This window comes from Centruroides sculpturatus, unplaced genomic scaffold (genome assembly GCF_000671375.1).
Source record: "Centruroides sculpturatus isolate CEXI.00-Female unplaced genomic scaffold, Cexi_2.0 scaffold39, whole genome shotgun sequence".
Lineage (NCBI taxonomy): Eukaryota > Metazoa > Arthropoda > Arachnida > Scorpiones > Buthidae > Centruroides > Centruroides sculpturatus.
This window is the reverse complement of record NW_019384314.1, coordinates 194,802-215,013: the sequence shown is the minus strand read 5'-3', so window position 1 is coordinate 215,013 and position 20,212 is coordinate 194,802. Positions and strand designations below refer to the sequence as shown.

At 28.0% G+C, this 20,212-nt stretch overlaps 2 protein-coding genes across 7 annotated transcripts in view; one reads left to right on the top strand and one right to left on the bottom strand.

Moving 5' to 3' along the window:
- The window catches only part of LOC111622891 (UPF0602 protein C4orf47 homolog), an 86,506-nt gene that overhangs the window by 21,763 nt on the left and 44,531 nt on the right, over positions 1-20,212 (top strand). The window contains exons 9-11 of the transcript XR_002756361.1: positions 2,403-2,446; positions 11,918-11,946; positions 15,868-15,974. The gene's annotated coding sequence lies outside the window, so the exon portion shown is untranslated. The remainder of the gene's footprint in view (positions 1-2,402; positions 2,447-11,917; positions 11,947-15,867; positions 15,975-20,212) is intronic.
- The window catches only part of LOC111622860 (collagen alpha chain CG42342-like), a 120,470-nt gene continuing 112,339 nt past the window's right edge, over positions 12,082-20,212 (bottom strand). For 3 of the 6 annotated variants that reach the window (XM_023365299.1, XM_023365325.1, XM_023365314.1), the window contains 3 exons: positions 13,700-13,810; positions 13,419-13,516; positions 12,082-13,342 (listed from right to left, as the gene is read on the bottom strand). In XM_023365299.1, coding sequence (XP_023221067.1) covers positions 13,463-13,516; positions 13,700-13,810 — 165 coding nt within the window. In that variant the 3' untranslated portion in view covers positions 12,082-13,342; positions 13,419-13,462. Of the gene's footprint in view, positions 13,343-13,418; positions 13,517-13,699; positions 13,811-18,271; positions 19,422-20,212 lie in introns of those variants that run through there. The other 3 variants (XM_023365305.1, XM_023365334.1, XM_023365342.1) reach the window with 3 other exon arrangements.

Sequence of the window (20,212 nt, the reverse complement as noted above, 5' to 3'; positions counted from 1 at the left end):
CTTATGCTTGCTTCTTTGACCTCTCTAATCTTCTATTGAGTCGAGAGCTGTGGCCTTTGTGACTTTTAAAAAAATTTCATAAAATAGTACTGTTATTCGCTAAAATTAATCTGTAATTCTTTTTTAAATTGATAATTTAAATAATGCATAAAAAATTTTTTCACTATTATTATATTATTCATATGATGATGATGATGATGACGATAATTTATCTTTCTGCAATTTAAAAACAAGAACATTTCTCAACTGCTGACAGAGACGAATTATCCATGTCACGTCTTCGACTCCCAACTTACAAACCTTCTATTTGATAAAAAAATAATAATAATAATAAAAGTAAAAAAGTGTAGTTATTTATTATCATCATAAACCTTTGTATCATTTTACATTACCATAAAACTTATGAAAATTATTATTATGAATGTAAAGAAGAAAAACTGATTGTATGCTCAAAAGTTCGTTTCGTACATTTTTCAATCCTCTCCACTCAATGTCCGTACATTTTAATAACTTCTTCACCATTCATTCGAACTGATAAACAACTGTTAAAAGAGGAAACTCTTCTATTTTAAGCATCAAATAAGTCAGCTGGCCCTACACTCACTGTCCTTTAAGCCCCAATTCTCGACCCGTTCTCTTATTTATGACCCGTCCCCGATTGATTTTACTTGACAGATTTACTTATATTATTACATGCAGGTCGTTTCAACTAAAAAAAAAAAACAAAAAAAAAGTTAGAAAGAAGAATTTAAAAAAAAAAAAAAAAAAACTACATTTAGGTCGTTGTAACAGTTGGAATTCGGCTGTTTTATTAGCTTAAAATAATATTTAAAGTTTCTAAAATGAATTTCTTTTAATGTGTTTTAATTACTTCTACATTTGGATGAGTGTCATCTATCGATTCTATCTGAATTTGCTAAGTTCTAATTCAATTTACACTTGTTTGATAGTGACAATTAGCCAATTCGTTCACAAGGTCAACATTTGTTTCGTGGTGCATGTGCCAAGTTTAAAAATGGTTAGCATTTCTCCCCCTCTTTTATTCCTCGAGTTTAATTGTGTAGAGTATATTTGAACATTTACACGATAAAGACCATGTTTATCCATTTCTTCAAATTCGAACGTGAAAAATAATATAATTTATGGATTTTTTTAATAGTTGAAACAGTAGAGAAGTTAGCTATAAAGAAAGGGATCTTCACTCCTAAAGGGATCTTTAGGAGTGAAGTTACAATTGAAGGAAGCTTGTAATAACGATAAATTTAAGAAAAATATATAAAATTCTGCATTATAACAGCGATTTCCAGCATTATTTTATTAAGAAAAATCGCTTTATTGTCTTTAATACATAGGCTTACATCGCAGATTCATATTAACATGATAATAACCATTTCTACTATTAGTATTGATTTATGGGGGTTGTTTATTTGTTGATAGTTATAAAACATTAACAAACTTAATATTGTCACGATAAGTAGATAACAGACGTTAGAAAACAACAACAACAACAACACCAGGATAATGGATGCTTCTAATAAGTATTGCCAAACTTACAGTTAGATGAACGTAATGCCTGCATAGACGTTAGGACAATATTTATGTTTTTTTTTTTTTTTAATAATAATATCAAATATAATTATGTTAAAACACGAAAATACGATGAAAAACATACATTGCATGTGAGAATGCACAGCATAATTTACTGTAATTCTACTTAATTACTTTATTTTTTTCTTCTGCATTTCATCAATACTTTAATATATCAAAGTGTATTTTAAAAAGAATCTCATTATATAGATAAAAATTGTAAATATTAAAAGTTCTTTAATATTAAAAAAGTCATTAATTTTAATTAATTTTTTAAAACAAAAATAAATAATATTTTATGCTCTGAGATGAGACTTATAACACATTAATTTAGACCCCATCACATGGAAGCCAGTAGGCCACTTGGCTCAAGTCTCACATATACATGGTCCTAAACAATTTTATTCTTTGTATATCGTGTAAATTGAGAAAACACACTTTATTTCTTGTCAAATTTTATTATTTAAAAAATACAATACACTAAAACAGTGTTTAAAAAATACAATTTTTAATACTTTTTTTTAAAATAATGTACTGGGACTTGGACCCATCTCGACAACTAGGTGGACCTGCATTAATTTATTATAATAAATTAAATTGTATTTTTAATGACACATGATTATTTTAAAGTTTCTTCAACGTTTGCACAATAAAATTTTAAAACTTCGTTTTTACGGTGTTCTACAGAATTTTATAATCTTTAATATTTAGGCCCTATAACACGTTTGTTTTTTCTTCAATAAAATTGATTTATAAGTAATTTTCTTATTATAACATAATTCATTATTTAATTATTAAAAATTTAATATTTTCAGATGTTAAGAATAAATTCGAAATAAGCTTAAAAATCCAGATAAAAGTAAGTAATTTAAAATCCTTTGTTTTTATTTACACAGAACAGAAATTTATTAAATTTTAATATTGAATATTTTCAGCAAAATTTAATTACAATTTATGAATTTATTTTTCTTTTATTTATTTACCATGAACACGAAGAACGGTTAATTAAAAATACTTTTTCATGCGGTGAAGTGGCAAAAGACAAAAGAGATATTCTCAAGTAGTAACAAAATTTTAAAATTTACAATAGCCAAAGTTTATTTTTAAGGGTAGATATCAGCATACTTAAATAACCCACATATTTTGGCTGGCAGAAGTTGTTGACCTTATCAACGGTCCAAACTCGAAAAATAAAAGAGTGCTGACAGAAATAACCGAAGAGATTCTTCAACGTCTGCTTTTAATTTTCTTCTTTTTTGTTTCAATTAAGTCTGATTTTTCGATGTCAGAAACGTTTTGTTTCAAGGTTTATGTTACATAGAATAGTAGTCAACGACACTCCTCCCGCATTGCCCTAAATAAAACTTGAGTCACGTACAAACAGACGTCTTAGAATACTCCGGGGGTCCACATCCCGATTTTTGCTCTTCCCTTTACACATTTCTAAGAGGGAAAAATGAGGGATGAAATTGGAAATTATCATTGTTTTCGCGTATTTAATGGTAACTGGAGACATTGCTTTTTCTATCCTTAAATGGATCAGATATTTGGCATCTTCAGGACACAAACAATGAGACTCGAACTGCGAGTCTTTCAGGCGCCACTCAGACCTTTTGAGATTTAGAAACGATTCGACGACCAATGTTTTGCTTCGTATCCTATACAGGTTTTTTGTTATTCTAAAAGTGAACCATGTTCTTTCGTAAGTCGATGCTAATATTGTTTAAATTATATAAACTCGGTAAACAAACGATGTTTACTTACGTGTTTACTAAATTTTACATCTATAAATGGATTAAAATTTAATCTTTTAAGCAGTTAAGCTCCATAACAATAGTACTATAATTAGAAAATCTTATAAAAATGATAATTTTGAACACAATTGAAGGCTCTTTTTTCTCTCTGAGCGTGTTTATGCTCTATTATAAGGGTGCAAGCAGAGCTATTTCACCCGGGCTGAAGGCCAGGTTTACACCTAAACTAAATAAGCTACAGTTTAGGGCCTTACGTTATGATACTTCAGCATTAGGATCTATTGATTTATTACCATTTTATGGAAGGGAAGGTTCTCGTATATTATAACTTAATGTCGTAAGCTTAAGGTCATTAATTACATGTATAAATCTGGCTTTTTCCAGGCCTCACATTTACGGGGCCTCGAGCAACATTTATTACAAATTTTTCAGTTTGAAGCAGAAAAATTTTATTTCAAAAATAATAAAGTTATTTTAAAAACCACTTTTTCGTTTTTTAATTGCCTATACTGGGGGCCTCAAAAAAAAGTAAGTGATTGTGGCCTCTCTCGACCTCTGAGAGTTCCTAAATTTGTTTGAAAGCTTTTTAACTAACACATCACAAACTAGGATCTATAATATTTCATGTAGGAGTAACAAAATTAATATTCGGTTATATCTGCATTCCTGTAATACGATAGAGGTGTAAGACCTGTTTATATCACTTCCTTTAATTTTTCATGTAACAAAAATATGGGATGTAGACCTTCCGTCCTGCAATACTCAGAAATAATAGTGGTATATATATTTCAACTTAGATTTGCACGTCTCCGTTCGTTGCAGAGGTAAGCAGGGTTCAACGAACGGAGCAGCATTCTGCTTATTAAATCAGTAAGTAGAGTAGGAACCGGGGTAGCGGTTTCTCCGAACTGAAACTTCACTTGTGCGAACGATCGTAAAAGTCCCGTTCCGCCATTTTAATTTTCTATGTCACAACTTCACAAAGGGGGAAAAATTGATTGGCGCTCTTCTGCACTTTACGACTACCTAATCATATTTTTCGTCAAAAATTAGTACTTTGTCCGCAGTGTATTGACTCGATACAAAATGGGGTTCATAGTTATATCGATCTAGTTAATAGAAGTCAATATAAGTGACAAAAATAGGACCACTTAGACATTATAGAATCGATTTAGGGTGTGGATCTCGATGTTTATGATCACACTGAAATAATTCCTCAAGTCTGAAGAGATAAAAATATATAAAATAATGATGTAACACATCTAAACCTAGGTTACATAATAAGAAATTTTATCGAAACTGAATTTCATTCAAATACTTGTAACATATATTTAACTCTAAAACAGCTTCTACTCGTAAATTTAGAGCGGAGAAACATCCTGGACTCGTAACCATAGTAGAAGAGACACTATAAAATAGCTTTATCATCTTTTTTTGAGGTTTGGTATAGGATGCCAACTCTTAAATCATGCTACCAGCGTTAGATAAAACCATAATTTCAATCTAAAATATATCTTAGGATCAAAATGTTTGTTGGTACTCCAGCTGTTAAGTGAACCGTAAGGGATACAATATAAATTTCAAAGCTTTGTTGATACTTGGCACTGTAAAGCACACGAATTTTGGAGGATGGAACTGTTATTCTTGTCTATAATTTAGTAGTTTTTTTTCAGTTTTAATGGTAAAGTTATAAAAGGGTAGTACTAGAATGTAGTGTATATATATAGATATATATTGGCTACATATGTGACGTTCGTGGCGCCATAGCGGCAATGACCGGAACTAACACCTTCGGGCTGTAGTAGTTTCTGTTTATCGATCGATAAGAAGAAAAGCAAAACAAGAAAAACGTTCACCTTAGGAAACATTATCTATATGACTGATAGCGAGCAAACAATCGGAAAAAAAGATTAAAGCCTCTAAAAATCGGGCGGAAACTTTAATGTGCTTCTACCTATATTTTTGCATCAACCTATTTCATGAATGAAGTTTTAATGATTTTGTAAGTATCGTGATATGGAAACAAATAACCTTATTTTGTAAGAAAATCAGGTTGAGCGAGTTAGGGCACAATTATCAATTGGTTAAAAAAAGGGATAGAGAGAAAGAGAGAAACAGAGATAAACCCCAAGTAGCCGGCTAATTACATTTAAAGACAAATATGTATCTGGACCACGCCCGACAGAAACTAATATAGATGATATCTTTTAGGGTTTTTTTCTGACTCTTCTGATTGAGGCCCATCGTCCATAGGGAGCCAAATGATTTAGACTTTGTTCGTGCGAAGGATACAGGACCCATCGTAAAATATAGTCTAATAAATTAGAACTTGAGAAGACAAAAGGATTGTGTTTAAGAGTAGAATTAACTCTAGAGATTAGTTTATTTCACAAATGGAAACCTATTTTCTTCAAATTTTGAAAAAAAAAACTAAGTGGTAATGAAACCCTTCTTATTCCTTTCCTTCTCATTTTCCTCATCTTCCTCCTCCTGTCCATTATGGAGAAATAGCATCTATCTTTCTATAAGAAATGATAAGAAAGGGGCGTATAGATAAAGGGAGATAGGCGAAATGAGATCAAGATTTCATTGAGAGAGGAAAAATTTATATTTTATAGGCTATATAAAATGAAAAAGAGCTTATCTTTCTGGATATTAGCATCGATAAATAGAAATAATCAGTTTTTGTATATGGGAATCAAACTTGTTTAGACTTTTGTATAAAGATGAAAACTTGGAGGTTATCGTCTTTGAAGTTTGCATAGAAAAATGGAAGTAATTAATTTTTATGTAAGAGAATTGAAGGGAGGCCCAAAAATTGGCCATAAGAAAATACGATTTTTTTTTTAATTATAAAAATAGGACAAATTAGAATATTTGAAAATAACTAATGAAGAATAAATAACATAAAAAATTAAAATATTCCTATTATGCAAAATTTTTATACATTTTATATGAGTATATTCTATTCAGAGCTGGATTTACACATAAGCTAATAAGCTACACTTTAGGGCTTGAAGGTACTGTACGCGGGGATTGCTTCATTCTTAAAAATAATTAATGTGTAAGGTCCATTATTATTTGATAAAGGGAAAGATCTTTTGTATGTTGTAACTTACGACTACAATTGTAAATTCGACCCTATATATTTGGTATCTTATTAGACATATTAATTATATTCTATTAAATTATCTATATTAAATATATACAGTATTATATTAGGTACTCTGTTAGGTGTATTGGATATATTTTTGAACTATTCTGTTGAATCATGTTGAATATATTCTACTGAGTATTCTATTGGATGTAGTCTGTTGAGCATTCTAATTAGTATGATGGATATTCTATATTGTAGTTTTATATTTGGCATATTCTAATATGGATTAATAAAGCCATATAACCTATAAAATTAAACGCATAAATTATTTTTGGGCTCAAAAACAAAAATTCTTCCCTCTTACACGGACTAAAAAAAAAAAAAAAACAAAAAGGAAAAAATGAAGTTTGTGTGCAAATTTTTCCGCTTATCTGTTTTCTAAAAGAAAAAAGAAAAAATTATTCTCGATCGTTCAAACGATACACTTCTTAACCTCTTCCACCACTTCAATAGTAATCGGAAGAAGCGATAAGTTAACACAAAAACAAAGAAAGGTTTTCATTTATTACTGAATGGATGCCTTATTATTCTTAATACGTTCAATTTTAAAATGTTTTCTTGCCAAGTATACAAAATAACTTTTTATTTCGTCTTCCGTTGTAATATTTATAGACATAATTAATTTTTATCTGAACTTCCATTCATTGCTAAGTGCGAGAAGGGAGAGCAACTTAATTCTTTGAAAGATTAATAGTACATTCTTTACTCCCGGGATAATGGCTAGAGAATGGAAACCCTTGTTTTATATGTAGAGGAGGAAAAGAGAAATATTTCATTGATACAAATGGAAGAAAACCTATCCCAAATGTCAAAATGTATACGCCAGAGTAAAGGGCAACGACCTTGAGGCGCAAAATATCGGCTCTTATCCAATTAGGTTATTATTATCGTCACGAATTCTAGAATTTTTATCAAAGTCTCATTATGTGACGATTTTACGCCACTTAATGCTCATTTCCTTTAAATTTTAACTCAAATTCCATCAAGCGATAGTTTTTCAATAATTAAAATTTTTGAATTTGGAATTTATTTATATTTAGCCCATGCCTCGTATAAGGACGCATAAATTTAGTAATTTAAAGTAAAAATTTTAATCGAATCTTCATATCCTGTACATACAAAAGGTTGCATTTCTTAAGAATTTTAATGTTATAAAATTTTAAGCTAAATTGTGGATTTCAACTCCTTAAATTATTGCACAAATGACAATTTTTTAACTTCTCATCTCCACACGCTTAAGTTCTATCAAAGTCTCATTATGTAACGATTTTACGTTACTTAACGTTGAAAATTACGGGTTACACCCCTCATGAAAACACGAGCCCGAGGCTAAATTTAATCAATGTTAATATTGATACGAGTCGAGGGGTAGGCGAAGAACGAAAGAATAACATCTCTTAATGGTCTGAGTTGCTGCTTTCCCTAGTCTAGCAATGCTTACAGTAAGGCGTAATTGTTTGCAAGAGGGGCCTCACCGTCCAAGTTTTTAAGCTTCCCCATCTGGGAACTTCAGCTTTAGCTGGGTCATTTAATAGTTACGGTTCACGTCCTTAAATTCTAACCACAGACCTTTAGAATATAAGGGGGGAGTTTAAAATCCTTTCAGGTAAATTCATACCCCCGTTTCCAAGCTTAAAATTGTTTAAAAGTTTGAATTTATATCGTCATATCTCTTAAACAAAGAGGAAAATCTCATAAAGATAGTTAAAACAATACTAACATTGTTAACTAGAATAAAAATTGAGGGAGATAAAAACAATAGAAGTAATATAAAGTCGAACAAATTTAGGACGAATGATATATATTTTTATCCTATTGTAAAATATATTTAATAAAGAAAAAGCGTTACATATCAGCTATTTTCATTTAATTATTTAACATTGCCTGTCTAGTTTAGTTTTTTCCCCTCCCTCTCTCTCTCCTTTTTCTGGTAATGACAAGAGGTTGGGTGTAGTTTCAATATAAATGTCTGGCTGGGTAGCCATGTTAATTAGTGAGACAATTAATGTTTGTGGTGAATAACCTGTTAATTCTTTCAGGCCAGGATGTGTTTTGTGATAGAACTTCCTTACAAAAAAAGTTAAATATTTCCTTCCTCTGCTGTCACTTCCCATAAAATTACGACAATGAAAAAGTTTTCCTCCCCTCCCTCTCATAATCTCCCGATTTTTTCTGAATTGTTAGAGTAGGATCCAGTTTTGCTCTCTTAAATCATCACCTCGAGTATATTTTAATGCATTTATCCTATAAAATGACTCCTGGAAAAGTTCGGTGTTGATTTATCGACTTCTACTTTAAAAAACCCCAAAAAATGTGTGTACTTTTTTTTATCTCTTCCCTCTCACAATCTCGCCATTTTATTCGAACAGAATTATTTTCTTCTCTTAAATCATCATCTCAAGTATATTTTAATGTGTAAATTCGTTAAAAAGACTTGAATGTGTTCGGTTGTTGAATTATCGATTTATATTTTTTAAAAACGCGAACGTTTATGTACTTATTAAGCAATGTAAATTAAATTTTTGGTTATTTCAAGCGCACTTGTATAAAGTTTCAGTTCAAAGATGAGCATTACTCTAGTCCATAAGTTATGTAAAGTTGAAGCAAATATCAGATTTTTCTGCGATTTGACAATTTGCAGATTATACGAAACACTTGATATTAAAAGAGTAAAGTTCATCATAATTTTCAATTGACAGTTTTTAACTTGTAAGCATAATTATTTAATTAATTTATTAGATCTGTAATTCGATCTATGTCTGGAGAAATTTGAAAATTGCATTTTTTCGATTATAGTCAATTAATTTTTAAGAAAATTTTGGACTTCTAATTTTAAATACAAATAAATATGAACTGGAATAAAACGAAAATTAGATATAAATTTATTTAAAATTCTATACGAATTACTATCTCGTTCGGTGACTTGTCTATAGGCGTAATTCTATCTAATCGTATCTTTTGTATTGTTCTTTTCGGTGTCATTTATGATATTCTGATCAGATCCTATTGCATGGAGACCCAAAAGCAAGGTCGGATTTAAACATAAGTCATACAAACTAAAGCTAGTAGCATCATTTAAAGATATAAAAGGTTTTTGCTTCATCCCAAAAAATAAAGATTAATATGTATTATTTGTTAGAACAGAAAGGTCCTTCATATATTACAGGCTAGGATCTAATCTAAATCCGTTCCTGGTCAGGACCGAATTTACATATTATTCATTTCGTAACATATTTTATATATAAGAAACAATTTTTTTTTTAAATCAAATTTTAGAGAGCCAGATTTATATATAAACTGCTAGGGCCTCATATATTCTAACTTAAGACTACAATTCTAAATTTCTTCCTGTACAATTTTTAACACTTTATTGGGGCCTCAAAAAGGCGAGAGGCTTTGATTTCAATTAACGATAATTTATTTATCGTTTTAGTTTCTATTTTAATTTAAAAATTCGGAAGATACAAGTAGTAACTAGTGCCACAGTTAACACCATTCGAGTTCAAATCTCTAGACATCGATCGTCACTGCTAGTTACCAATATAACTTTATATATTTATATGAAGTGCTAAGTATTAAGTTAAAACATCTTTATTTTTAGAGGAAAATTATAGCTTTTACTTAATTCCGACTGATTTTACACTTATTATCCTGTTAAAAACCTTTCCTTAAAAAAAAAGTATATATAAATGCCAAGTACCACCGTTTTTATTTTATCCTATCACCATTTATAAAGTGTTTTTTTTTATATGTCGTGAACTTCCTTATAAATTTCTATACATAAGTAAGATAAATTCTAATTTATGCGAGTTTAGAATACACTTAATGAGCTTTTACATAAAAAAAACAAGCAAATTTACACTTAAACGTGACTAGAATTATATTTTTGCATCAACAGGTCAGACAAATTCTTGCCAAGTATCCTTGGCCACGTGTCGATCCCAAGTCCTCCCCTTTCTGATAAGTAAATATAGAAACGTTAGTCTCATACCAAGTGTTAGCTTCTTTTAGAACATTTTCTAGAGAATAAAATAAACCGGATTTTTTTCCTTTCTACTTCTCCTCTATAAGACATCATTGGCGGATCTAAGGCGTGAGGTACCGTTTTGGGTGATTGTCAGGAAGAGCAGTTAAGGTCAAGGATGCTGGGCCTCATTCTTTCCTCATTTAGCAAACCAATATAATTTTTAATAAGCATATGAAATATTTATATAAGTATTTTGAGTATAGTACCATTGATAAATCAACATTGTAATTTATACCCAATTTTTATCAAATTAATCGTTGGTGCTCCAAATATTCTTATATATCTGAAAATTTATGATAGATGCTTTAATATACAAAAATTTTATGCACGTAAATCGAATTTTTGTCTATTAAATTATATACAGGATAACCAGAAGTCAGTTAACTGTTGTAAAATCTTAATCGCTGTTTAAAAAAAATATTAAAAATATTTGAATATACCATGTTTCCAGATTATTATACATTCTGTTCAGTTTATATTCACAAATGTACCTAGAACACAGAGCATTGTTAACTGACTTTTGGACCACCCAATAAAGTCTCATTATATTCTCATTTATTTACACAGGATGGTTCAATAAGTTAGTTAACCGGTATAAAGATTCAATTTCTATCTCATTCAAATAGTTCACTACTTACAGATTTTTGCTTTTAACACTTTCATAAATTGTTGTATTTCTTGCAAACACTTAACTAAATTTTGGGTTACCCTACGTAATAAAAGAACAAATTGCAACATTATTATAGCTGTAATTTCGTCTATATATTTGTATAGCATTCTTATAAACTTAAAATTATAGTATAACTTTTGTACATTGCAAAATATTTTTCTTCATAATTTTAATATACATTTTTTTAAGTTTTACTTTCAGAAATTTAAAAAAAAGTATAGTTTTATTCTAAGAACGTATTGAAAATACAAATGGAGATATTTTAAAGTTATAATTTACTCTAATTTTATAAAAAGATTGGAGATTAAAAATGTATAAAAAGATTTTTAAAAATATTTTTATCTTGAATGTATTTTTTAAAAGTAAAGTGACAATAAATCAATTTTAAAGTATTTCTCCACAGTTCTACTTTAAAATTTTGCATTAAAAACATTTACAAGTGCTTCCTAAAGTAAAAAACTTATAAAACATTCCAATTTCAGAAGAATTGGAATATTTTCTTGAGTTTTTAAAGTTAACTTTTTAATATTTTGTGAAATTTAGCACCCAAAATATCAATGATGGATTAAGATCTTCTGGGGCCTTTCCACAGAAGATTGGGACCCTCTACATAATTTGATGACATCATAAACTAATAATGTTTAATTGTAGCTATAGAATTATTTATAAACTATGATATACAATTGCAATGATAAAATTGCTTTATTTTTTTCCAATTTCAGGGGACTTAGGCATATACCTGATGTGCTTAGTAAGTAAATTAACACTGTAAAATAATATAAAATATTCTTTTATGGAATCATTTTAATAAAAATCAAACTTAAACTAATTTAGCTTTATTATGGAGTGTTGAATAGAAAAAAAATAATAAAAATATAAAGCCAAGTACCAAATGAAGGAACACATTTAATTACAACTAGACATTGAATCATACAAAAACATATCTTACACAAAATGGTATACAAATGATGATTTTTTAATATTTTTTTTAGTTAAATTTCTTTTAAGATTGCATTTATCATGTTTCCAATATTATTATTTACAGAACATATCAGTAATTACATTCATTGAATGCAAAATACCAACTGGTTTTGATTTCTGAAAAATTGTGAAAAACCTTTTGAAATGTAAAACCAGCTAACTTTTTAAGAAAAATTATAAAATCAGTTCTTTTATAACAATTAGAAACCAATAACTTATATGTGAGTATGTTTCCTTTTTTTATACACACTACAAATGCTGTACAATAGTGCATTAAGCATTATTATAAGCTGACAGGAATTAAATGAATGCAATAAATACACATCAAATAAGCGAACAATAAATCCTTCAGGGTCGAAAGACATTAAGAAATGGCAAAAACCTGATATGTAAAGAGTAAAACTTAGCACCATCTACGTTAGTTGGTAAATATTATTCTCTTATGACATTCTTATAAAAAAAAAAGCATTAAAAGATGCTAAAAGTACTTCTGAAGAAGACTAGAAATATTTACATTGACTGATATATTGTATTTTTATGGAAATTTACAGATAAAATAATTCTAGAAAATGACAATTTAACATAAATTGAACAGTTTAATACTTCATAGCAAATATTTTAATCTGTTATCCAACAATTTTTTGTAACAGTTTGGCACTAATTTTTACAAAAAAAATCTTACAATAAAAGATTCAATTTTCAGTATTCTGTAAAATCTCTGATAATGTAATATATGTATATATACCTTTCTTAATCATAAATGATCATTGTTTTGATCTGAAATGCAGCGAATGTCTTGTTTGGCTTTATATTTGTGTGTCATAAAGTTTATCACAAAGAAATTAGTCAGTCTTCTGTATTTTTCTGCATTAACAAATCTTTCCTGTTTATTACTGTATATTATTTGTGACAGACACACACACATGCCCATAAACTTTTCCATCACCAAACTTCAATAGTGGCAGTAATTAGATAATTGTGTTCCTGCTGCATGTTGATTAATTTGTTATATTTTTATCCAATATTTTAATTCAGTGAACATTTCCGAACGTGCAAATTTACAATTATATTCATTGAATGAAGAACTGTATCTAAAGATGTTCTCAAATTTCTCCAAAATGAGAATGGATTTGATCTACCACATCTTCATGGTAACACCACAATCACTGAATTATAAAAAAAAATACATAATCAATAATCAATTAATCCAAACATAAGTTAATGTTCAAATTTAAGACTCACATCATTTTATTAATGGCAGTGATTAGTAATGTTAAATTTTTATGTTATTCATCATCATCATCATCTATCGTAGAAGGTGAAACCGGAGGTATAGGTCCCTATAATTAAATAATTTAGCATATCAATTCATGCAGTGTCATGGATAAATAGCACAAATTAGTATATGTTTAAGGTACAGGAAATAGTAGTACAACAGAAAATGAATATTAGAAATAATTAAAATTAAAACAGCATTAATGTTACTTTGTTTCATTTTCATAAATTCATTTAATAGGACTTACTATAGGTGGTCGCCATCCACAACCTGGTAAAGGTAGGCCGTCGGGTCCCAGAGGACAGGGAGCATCTAGTCCCGGAACACCCTGAAAATTTAAATATAAAGTTTTGATAAACTTTATATTTAAATTACTATTGAATTACTATATAAATTACTATAAATTTTATATTGTTAAATAATTTAGCTTTCAATCTCAATAAATGTTGAAAGATTTGTTCCAAGTTATAACTCTAAGTCAACTTTACATATAACATTTAGAACCTCTTTTAAAGAACAAAAGTATATTTTTTGATATATGATAAAATTTGTGAATAAATAAGAGTGGCCCAAAAATCAGTTAACCATGTTTTATTTTGGTGTGTTCCACGTACATCTGTGAATATAAATTTATTAAATTATTGTAAATAATAAAGCATTTCAAAAAAAGATAGCATTTTCATTTTCAGAATGGTTAACTGTCTTTGACCACCCTATATATCTTAAATATTTTTGTTTTATGTTTGAATTAAAAGGAAATAATGACTTTTTTTCCTTTTAATTCAATAGTTTTCAAATTTAATCATTCAGTATTCTTTTATTTGAATTTTGAGGCATGTTTTACAGTTTAATTAACAACAATGAAAATATATGCAATAAGAGATTTTTGTTACACAGTCTAATATTTATTAACAGGGCTGTCAAGAAGGAAAGTAATGTGTTAAAAGAAAAAAAATAGACAAAAGGGGCCTGTTCAAGGCCCTAAATCTATTCAAGGTCCCATAACAATATTTTAATGCTCCTTTTTTAGTAAACCAATATTTTCTCTTTGCCAAAGTCCAGATAATTTGCATCTACAATCCCTATCGACAACTCTGTTATTGTAAATGATGTTTAAAATGAATGCAAGAAGAACAGCTAATTAAACATAAAAATATAAAAATGAAAGTTGTGTTCCTGCAAAATCTATTGATATAATGTTTAGAGATGAACAATAAAATAAAATCATAATTAAAATATCAAATTTTTATTTAATTGTGTTATATGAAATGTATTTTAAATTACAAAGTTCACTCTAATTTCAGCACTGGAGTAAAATCCTGTCTTCCCTGAACCTGTTACCGGCATGTAATGCGTATAAGAAATATACAGCAGGTGACAAACGTTTTTGAACTATCTCGCAGTTCTTTCTCAGATCAACTAGCTTAGGAATGCTTCAGAATGGAGCATGTGGAATTCGACGGGATTGAATGTCATTTTGCCAAAATCAGTTTTGTTTGACATGCATGGTCGTGAGCTAGTGAAGGTAGCCATGGATCAGCATCTAAAAGGGACTGCCAGGCCAGGGACAGATTTAGCTCCTCCTTTTAGTTGACGCACTTGTCTATTTGGCCGGCTTTGTAAATGGCTATGGATTCTAGCCATTTAAGGTGGTCCTGGTGGGGTGTGCTGATGATGACTGTAGCTCTATTAAATTTTATTATTTTAAATTGACTAATTTCTCAAATGTTTTAAACATGATAAAACATAAGTTGAAAATGAAAATCATTACAAAAGAGTTATCATTTTCAGTTAATACAGTAGATTTAGACCTGAAGATACAAGTTGAACAACAGCAAGTCTAGATTGTGAGAAAAATTACAGCATTTTGAGTGAGGAAGTTTGCTGCTAACTGCTGTAGAAATACTGTGCATGGATGAATATTATCATACAACTTCCCAGCCATATTCTAATGTTTATCAAATTTCCATATATTTCTTTATTTGTAAGAAACTATGAAAACAAATAAGTTGTAAAACTTTAAAGAACAATGCACATAAAGTAATAAATAATGTTTTAATATTGATAAAGCAATCTTTCAAAATAATATGATTAAATTAATTTCAATGAAACTAAAATATTCTAATTTTGTATGATTCAGAAACAATTTATTAATACATTCATAAAACTACTAATGAATGCAGTCAAAATGAAAAATAGAAATTTAGTAGTAAAAATAATCTAACTTATTTTATTTATTAAATGAAAAAAATATTTAAATATTTATTAATTATTCCTCTGTATTATAAAGAACTAATAAAACTTGTTTTACATAATAAGATATGAATTAATTTGTAAAGTACATCTATTAAAATAAGATTTATATATATGCATATCTTTAATCTATTTTACTTGAATTTTGTTTTGTTTGAACAGCCCGTATACAGATGTAAAATAAATAAGACAATGATGGCAGTATCATATATACACAGAAAGATGTGAAAAATATATTTTAGATAATTGATTAAAAGACCAGAAAAAAGGTAAGTTATTCTGTAAACCAAATTTTAAGATCTATGAAATGCTAGGCAATATGTCTAAGTATAGTAAAACTCTGGTAGTTTAGTGTGAGGTAATACAGCTCTCAATAACCCAGGATAAGCATTGGCAAACATTAATTGATTTAATTAAGGATTTGACACAAAAAAAAAAAATGAGTCACAGCAGCACAAACTAGATACTAAGAGATAACAAGTCAACTTGTCACCATCATACATGACCTCACTCTATCATTTTCCACTTATATTTTATTGATTGTTTTTTAATTTTTTTTAAATACCTTAACCCATTTGAATGTAACAATGGTGCTGGATAATTTATATAATACATTGCTTAAAAAATATGATGTGTTTTTTAGAAGAAATAATTGCTTACTCTATTCATTTATCTGTCAGATAATTCTGAAAAAAATTTAAATATACATTATTGCTAGATAATTTAACTAAAACTTTTCTCACGTAAATAAGGAAATTAAAAAAATGAACTGTATGTTAATACACTTACAAACCAGTTCAATCAAAATTTGTTCACTCATACATTTCTTTTTATATTTATGTTTATAACCACCTGATTCATCTTATCAAATTTCTTATTTACTATTTATGGAATATGCCTTTATATAACTCTATATAACAAATATAACTCAACTCTTGCTATTTTTCTTCAAAACTGAATAAAAATTGCAGGAAGTTAACTTCACAGATTAATAGAGCCCTTAATTTCATATTGAGTAGCTCTTATTTTCAAATATCTCCAAGAAGTTTGTCATAGTAATTGTCATATAAAGAATATATCTGGTAATCTAAATATTATGTTAGTATTATTAGGAATGTGTTATATGGTAACTATTATCACAAGTGTCTGCTTAATATTTAACATACAGTCTACAGTAAAGTTTTTATATCATGTATGGATGATTTTTTATATTTTTGTACTACTTGCTTCATTATAATGTAGTTTTTTAAACTAACTATTTCCTTAATCAGTTTTATTAAAAATTTAGTTACATATTATGAGGAATACCTTTCTAATTGGAAAACAAACATGTTGATTAAGCAAACTTAACAGTTTATAAATCAAAACAGTTTAGCTATTAGTGAGCCAGTAAAGGTATTCTGCTATTCTGAAAGATTTTTAATTGAATCCCATTCAGATTCCAGAAATTTATGTGGATAGTTTGACTAGATGTGATGGCTGTATAGCTATATCTAGTCAAAGCATCCACAAAAATTTCTTGCATCAGCTTGCTACTCTGAGACCTGAGTCCAGGTTAAGGATCTTGAAAATTTTTAATGGATGGTCTTGTTGCAGAACATGTTGGCTCTGTTTCTTTGCTCACTGAATGAAAAGAGTTTTAAGAAAAAAATATCAGACACTGTTTTTCATTAGCCAGCTGCTCTTATTGTGAACTTGAATGAACTCATGATGGGCATGAAAAAGAAAGGTATTACTTATGAGAAAAAGAGTTAAATTTTATTATATTTAGCTTATTTCATAATAACGTTCAAAATTTTTAATTCTCAAATGACAAATAAGGCTTTCAAAAAATTTTATAAGTATAAACAAATAACTAAATTGTCCACAGAACTCTAAATACTATATAATAGTATTTAGAGTTTTATATTTTATAGAATATCCTGCAGCTGCTAAGCGACTTATCAATACATAGGTGAAACTGGAAGAGCCCTAAAAATCAGACTAAGTGAACATTTATGTGCTATTAAATTTAATTACACTAATTTAGTAGTGGCCATACATTGTAACAGAGAGGGTTGCAAGATCTCACTCAATAATATTAGAATACTCAAAAAATAAAAAATATTATAAAAAGAAAATTATTTGAACATTCAGAAATTATCAAAATAAAAGATAAAATGAACTTAAACAATGGTCTAACTATTGGTGAGATCTGGAGGCCACTTCTACATGACATGTGTCCACAGGAGATCTCATCCCATCCCATCTCTCCCAGATGGTCCCCATCTGGTGAAGATATTCTGGCTTCCTGTGAGAATAAGACTACATTCTGCAAATGCATCCATGAACTTAACAATGGTCCAAACTCTATGGCTGCATCTGCACTATGTAACATTAAATACTTATTTTACTTTTGTTTTAAAAATTTGTTTTACATCCTTTGGTTGGTTCTTTTAAACATTATCCACCTAATAATTTTTTGTCCATCTACAGGTAATAACAATTTATACTATTTTATAGCGAAAACGTTTTAAATTTTATTTACTTAATAATTTCTTTTACTTATTTAACTTTATTTTATCTTACACAGCAACCTTTTAAACAAATTCTATCCAGTCAATTATCCAATGTTTTTTAATGTCAATTTGTAATCAATAATCATCTATGTGAGTAAAAAATTTTTAAAAAAATATTATCTATATTATTATCTGTGATGTGTTATTTATCTATCATTTCTTTTGTAAAGAGTAAGGAATGAAGAGGGGTCATTAAGACCTGAAATGTATTTCCTCCATCAATAACTATTCCCTGTGTGATATGTTACTGAAAAAAAAAGCCAATAGCTTTAATTTTTTTAAAAAGTCCACAAAAACCAATAACGGAATGTTTAACTATTATATAGTGTTTGTAAGATTATATCACAGTTAGATTCAATAATTTTGCATTGTCAAAATTTATATTCTTGATCAGAAAAATGAATTTTTAAAACTGATAATTAAAGTTTACATTATTTATTCTAATATAAATTACTTATAAACTTGAGAATGATGTCTCAAATATAAGTACTTCTTACACCTCTTTACTTGAATTAAAAAGTCAGCTTGCAATTCAAGTCATTTCAGAAATTCTAAAATTAATATTTTCAACACATCCTCAGCTTCACCTTCAGATCATATCATTCTTTAGAGCATTAATCTTATTGTTCTATTTTTTAAATATCATGTTTTAAACATTTAATCCAAGTTCTCTCTTAAATTATAGAATCAAGAATATAAATTAGCTACTAAAATGCACAATAACAACTTTAAAATACAGTATATTCATTTAATAACAATAATTATAATCAATCATTAAATATAACCAAAAACTGAGATGTAAATTGATAAACACAGAATTAAAAATAGCAACAGTTGCAATTTAAGTTAATATGATGAATACATAAATACATGTATTTATTTGCTAAATATTTAATAAATTACTTTAGAGGAACATAACATATACTATAATTCATATCAGTTAAATGCAAATAATTTTGTGTTATATTTTCACAAGAAGAATTTATTGAAAATAAGAGTTGCCATGATGTTGAATTTCTCCTTCATTACACTTGAAATATTTAATGTTGTTTTTGTTGTTAAATATAGTCAAGTCAATACCAATTCTTGGCAAGTCTATGGATAGTTGTCGAGGACCACATCCAGTCAGTTAAGCAGAAATCTTTGATAGGATAGTATCTATTAATTTAATATATTAAAAATATTATAAATTAAAATATTATTGTTAAATATTAATTTACTCTCATTTGTTTGACTTAAGAAAATTTAAGAACTTTTATTTCAATTAGATTAACATTTTTTTCAATCACATTTTATATTTGATAAATAAAATATGAATGATGGAAGGAAATAAGTAACATAATATACAAAAATAATGTTTCTCATGGCAGTGATTCAAAAAGCATAATTGAATCTAATTCAAAGCTAGTTGTAAATTATTGGGCATTCTAACAGACATGATTATAAATTATTTGGTGTCAGATGTGTTTGTTTTATTCAAAATCAATATTTAAAAAGTATTTTTTTTTTGTGACTTTAAAATTTAATCTCAAAATCTTGAATGTACATTCTAAAATTACAATTTTTCCATAATTTTATATTGAGAAAATTGACTATTTTTAATTTGGAAGTGCCATCGTGTATCTTCCTCAACAACAGAAAAAGCTTTAAAAAAGAAAGAAAGAAAAAAAAAAAAAGCTAAACAAATTAACAAATAAAGATCAATCTGTCTTGAAAAAATACTTATAGTATTTGTACTTGAAATAGTATACAAGTTAAAATAATCTAATATAGTATATTAAAAGTTGTGCAACCAGCCCTTATGATAATTAACCAGTGTAATTTAAATATTTTGAATGCTGAACTTTAAAAGAATAATTTTTATTTAAATTCAGGTTTTATTTATTCCTGAAACTTGTTTTCAAACAATTACAAAAATGTAATAAAAAATTATATTTGTTTATTTCTTT